The sequence below is a fragment of the Triticum dicoccoides genome, chromosome 5A (genome assembly GCF_002162155.2).
Source record: "Triticum dicoccoides isolate Atlit2015 ecotype Zavitan chromosome 5A, WEW_v2.0, whole genome shotgun sequence".
Lineage (NCBI taxonomy): Eukaryota > Viridiplantae > Streptophyta > Magnoliopsida > Poales > Poaceae > Triticum > Triticum dicoccoides.
Genome location: NC_041388.1, coordinates 707,255,403 through 707,260,389, shown reverse-complemented (window position 1 = coordinate 707,260,389; position 4,987 = coordinate 707,255,403). Strand labels below are relative to the sequence as shown.

The following is a 4,987-nucleotide window of genomic DNA, read 5'->3' as shown; positions in this document are numbered from 1 at the left end:
GTCAGTGCATGGGCTTAGGGCAGAAGTTTCCATCATTCCTATTATACCCAACGATAGGGGTTATGGGGGGCATCCCCTATTCTTGGGGGCCGGTGGTGGTTTTCCACGGGCCTCCCTATTTTGGGAGCTTAAGTAGAGACCCCGCTGGAGCATATATTTTTAGCCTTTGGCAAGAAAAAAAAAGTGGCGGGCTTGAGTAGAGGCCTTCTTGCAGATGCTTTAAGGTACCCATTTGTGGGAATTTTGTTTACGAAAAATCAATAAATATGGGAAAATATTGCCCCATTATAGTTCACATAGTGTGTAGCGATAAATGTTCAGCCCAGCTAGATCAGTGACAGTTTCAGCTTCCGCAACTGCCTAAAGGGAAATTAACCGAAATTTTCAATAGTGAGCAATGGCAATTGTCAAATAGCCACAAAAGCGTCAGCATGCTAAATTGGAGCTATCTCGTGGTATAAATGGTGCTAAACGGCTTAATGTGATAACCCTCCACACGTTATAGCGCCGAGATAGAGTGCTATTTAACAGTAAATACACCATGTTTAGTTAAAAATCCACTCCGCTCTGCCAGGATCGCCTGACATTACACAATTCTTGATTACGCTAAGCGTAAGGGCTTTGGTGCTAACTATTTTATGGAAGACATGTGCCAATTTCCCCAAAAGGAAAAGAAAAGAATCCCACAAAAGAAGAACACCCAATAATTATATAGCAATAAAGAATCACGTACCCATTTCCACTTGTGGTTTGGAGGATATGCACAGCATCAATGGCGTTCTCTTGTAAAAGCAGAGAGAAGCCCACAAAAATGTTCCATCGACAACAATATATGCCCATTTCCACTAAGTAAATCTTTTCGTTTCTGACACAGAAGAATACTTGAATATATAAATCTTAGTGCAGCGGTATCAGCATGCATAGCTTCCATCGGTCATCGTTCACGTGCTATATAAAGGGCGGGAGCAGTGAGGGGCAGAGGCAGTGCAAGCAAGCAAGCAAGCAGCGCTCACCCACTAACGAACCCGACCACCCCCCGGTAGCTCGGCAGCCATGAACTGCGGAAGGGGTCCCGCTCCGGCCACCATGGTGCGCTGCAGGCAGTGCAGCGCCAGCGTCGCCGCGCCGGCCGGCGCCCGTGCCGTCCAGTGCATGCAGTGCTGCTGCGTGACCCGCGTCGGCGGGGCTGGCCGACAGCTCAGTGTGGTGCGCCCCATCCCCAACTTCGGCGGTGGCCGCGGCAAGAAGCGCGCCGTGCTGGTCGGTATCAAGTACACCAACACTCGCGCCTGCGAGCTCAGGGGCCCCATCAACGACGTCAAGTGCATGAGGTACATCCTCACCGAGCGCTTCGGCTTCGCCAACGACTGCGTCCTCATCCTCACCGGTACGTATAAGAAACCGACCTAGAATTTTTCAATCCAACATCTTGTCTTGTTTCAGTCATGGCATAAGCAGCAGATGATTTATCTGAGCTTACCCGTGTTGGTGACTTGGTGCAGATGAGGAGAGGGACCCGTGCAGGCAGCCCACCAAGGCCAACATCCGCATGGCCATGCACTGGCTGGTGCAGGGTTGCAGCTCCGGTGACTCCCTGGTGTTCCAGTTCTCCGGCGCGGGTGCGCAGGTCCCCGACTGCGACGGCGACGAGCGGGACGGCATGGACGAGGCCATCTGCCCCGTCGACTCGTTCCAGCAGGGCCCCATCCTGGACGACGAGATCAACCAGGCCATCGTCCGCCCGCTAGTGCACGGTGTCAAGCTCCATGCCATCGTCGACGCTTGCCACAGTGCCACCGTCCTCGATCTTCCCTACCAGTGCACCTTCTCCAAGCAGTCAGTAACTAACTAAGAGCATCTCTATCAAATCCCCTAAAATTCATTTTTAAGTAGCAAAAGTGAGTTTTGAGTCAAAAAGAACCAGATAGCAGATCCTCACCTTTGAGTTTTTCACTCCCAAAAAATCTGCTCAAAAATGAACAAATTTAGTAAAGTAGGATAGAGACCACTTTTGGCACTTTCAGTATAGGGTATCTGCTAGAGATGTCCTAATCTCCACGATCCATGCCTCCATATATATCCCCATGCATCTACTTATTTACAGTGCATAGGCAGGACTACATATATAAAATTAACCATCCGCTAGTTGTTTAATGCCTTCATCGGTTTTTCACTTTCAATGAGATGTCAATGAAATTCACTGAATTTCAACAATTTTAGTGGACACCAAAATATTTACCACTCGATCAAAATATTTTAGACTTTCAGTTTACAAAAGAAATCAAATATTTTTTTTAAATTTACAAATGTTGGTTAAATTTGAGGTGAACATTTCGATCCTTCGACCAAATTGTAGTGGCTGAAATATTTCTGAAACAAGAATTCGAAATAATTCAGGTACGGGTGCTTGAGGTGGATGGATGAGCGCCCTCTGAATGGCGCCTGCAAAGGCACGAGCGGAGGCCAGGCCGTGCTCATCAGTGGCAGCAGCAATGGAAAGACCCAGATGAGCGTGGTCAGCATCCATGCATAATCTCTCATCGCTTTTCGTTGTTTTAATTACATGTATGCTGATGCGTATGACCGTGTGTAGCTGCCTGAGCCGAATGCAACGATTGGCGCCCTGACGCACAGCTTCCTCAAAGCAGTGGAGTGCGAGCCCCGCACCACCTACGGCAGCCTGCTCACCTCCATGAGGACCACCATGCGCGCCGGCGCCGGCAACTGCAACCTGCAGGGCCCCGTCGGCTGCTCCATCCGCAGGGTCGCCAACTTCAGCGGCGTGGAGGTGAGTGAGCCCATCACATTTTCTCGTTCCCCAACCAATGACGGCAAGTGTTTACTCACACATATATACACGATTGGTTAACTCTGCAGGAGCCCCAGATGTCTTCTGCTTGCAAGTTTGACATCAACCGTGAGCCCTTCTGCATGTAGAACCCACGCGGGTGTTCGTCGTCGCTGCTGCTGGCTACTGCAACAGACGATTATGTACTCCCTAATAATCGGCTAATCATCGACTGTATCGAGATGGTCGAGTGCTGGGTTAAATAACTATGATGATGCTTGCTACTAATGTGTGTGATGTATCACCTCACCTGCCGCCATGTGCCTTCAAGAATGAGCGTAGCTCATATAAGGCTCTCCAGGAACTTGTTCTCTATGGTACCCCACGTCTACGTACGTGCGTATACCTCACTGTAATAAGGCGTTGTGGTGGCGTGTGTCGTCTCGTGCACGATGTCCTCTTAAATATATCAAGTTCTATGTTGCTTCGTCTCCCAAAGTGATACGTAAAAGCGGTCCAAATTGTGAAAAACTATGTTATCAAGTGGCCGAGGTGAAGTGTAATGAAACTCAAACCCAAGAGTCCCATGTTGTTCAAAACCCCAAGCCTTCTTTCCCTTTTTTTTCTGTAAAAAGCAACGGCGTTGTATTGCATTGATGAAGAAGAAGAACATGTTACAAAGTTGACACTGAGCACGAACACACAACAACACCACAACAACAAGGGGAAGGAGCCCTTCGGCTTCCATCATCATATAACCAAAGCAACACGGATGCTGTCGTGGTTCTAAGACTGACAGTAGAATAGGGGGATAGGAATATAGAGGCAAGATCCTAGCTATGGAGGAGTTGTACACACAGGGTTTACGAGTTCAGGCCCTTCTCGAAGGAAGTAACAACCCTACGTCTCGAAGCCCGGAGGCGGTCGACTGAATATATGCGTGTGAATTACAGAAAGTGCGAACCCCTGTCCCAGAGGAGGGGGCTGGCTTATATAGAGTACGCCAGGACCCCAGCTCCCCTCCGTTACACAATGTTCAATGCTCATAAAGGAGGGGCGTTACTGATAACGTTTGCAGTAAAGTGTTATAAATGCCCATAAAGCTATGGTTTAAGTCTTGGCCGTTGCAGGGTGGAGAGTTTCTCATCTTCTGGTGGTCGAGTGTCTTCAAGCTGGTCGAGTGAGCACATCTTCATGGTCGAGTGGATGATGATTTCTCTTCGACTGCTTCTGATTTTTTATAGAGATGTCCTTGGGGAGGGTATGTTGGACAGATCCATGACCCTACCCTAAGTACATAGCTTCATCATTAGCCCCCGAATGGATCATGGTTTGAGTGAGGAAGGAGTTGGGAACACTTCCGACCCATTCTTTGTGCTATGAGTATATCTTGTTCTGGAACAATGAGTTGAGGAGACGACGTCGACTCCTTTCTCAGTCGCCTTGGTCCATTCTTGGTTTTTGTCGAGTGAATTTTCACGGTAGAATTCCGAATGATGATGTAGAGGATGTTTGTCTTCAGTCTGACAGGTTGCTCTGCTCTCCGCGGATCTCGCGGGATTCGAATTTTGGGAAGTGCGCCAGACGGACGGAACCGAGGTTATCGGGACGGATTAGGCAAGTCTCCTCGATCCCCGCGCCACCTTTTTCGCCACGTACTACGCGCGTGACTGTTGCGGGATTTGTTTAGATCATCTGGGTCCACCAATCAGTCACTCGGTGAACGACCTTATATAAGGCCGCGGACCAGGCCTCTGCCCCGCGCGCTCCCATTCTCTCTTCTTCTTCTCCCGATCTCTCCGCCATGCTCGCTTCCACCCTCGTCGCCGGACCTTTGCTCGAGCTCGACCCGTCGCCATGGGGAAGGAGAGGATGGTGGCGCTGGAACGCGCGAAGAAGGCGACCGGGAAGGCGAAGGGCAAGCGGACCAGCCGGGGCAGATCCTCGTTGAGATCTGGCCTGTCGGCGGGCTGGATGCAGGGCGACTGGATCCGCTCGACAATCACCCAGGACGACCTCGACGACCTGGTAGAGGGGTGACTGAGCCCCCACAAGTCGGCACGGCTCCCGGGGAACGAGACCGAGCCGCAGCCAAGGGAGGGTGAGTGTTTTCGCCTCGCCACCCACGTAGATCGCGGATTCTCACTACCTCCCCATCCTTTCTTCCGTGGTTTTTTGAACTTCTTTGGGGCTCAGCTC

General features: G+C 50.3%; 1 protein-coding gene across 1 annotated transcript; it reads left to right on the top strand.

Annotated features, from left to right (window-relative positions):
• The first annotated feature begins 983 nt into the window (after positions 1–983).
• On the top strand, positions 984–3,286 carry LOC119304360 (metacaspase-1-like). The gene is made up of 5 exons (XM_037581543.1): positions 984–1,387; positions 1,503–1,836; positions 2,398–2,515; positions 2,594–2,788; positions 2,878–3,286. Exons 1-5 carry the CDS (start codon positions 1,054–1,056, stop codon positions 2,935–2,937), a joined length of 1,041 nt encoding a protein of 346 aa, XP_037437440.1. The 5' UTR covers positions 984–1,053; the 3' UTR covers positions 2,938–3,286.
• Positions 3,287–4,987: the final 1,701 nt, after the last annotated feature.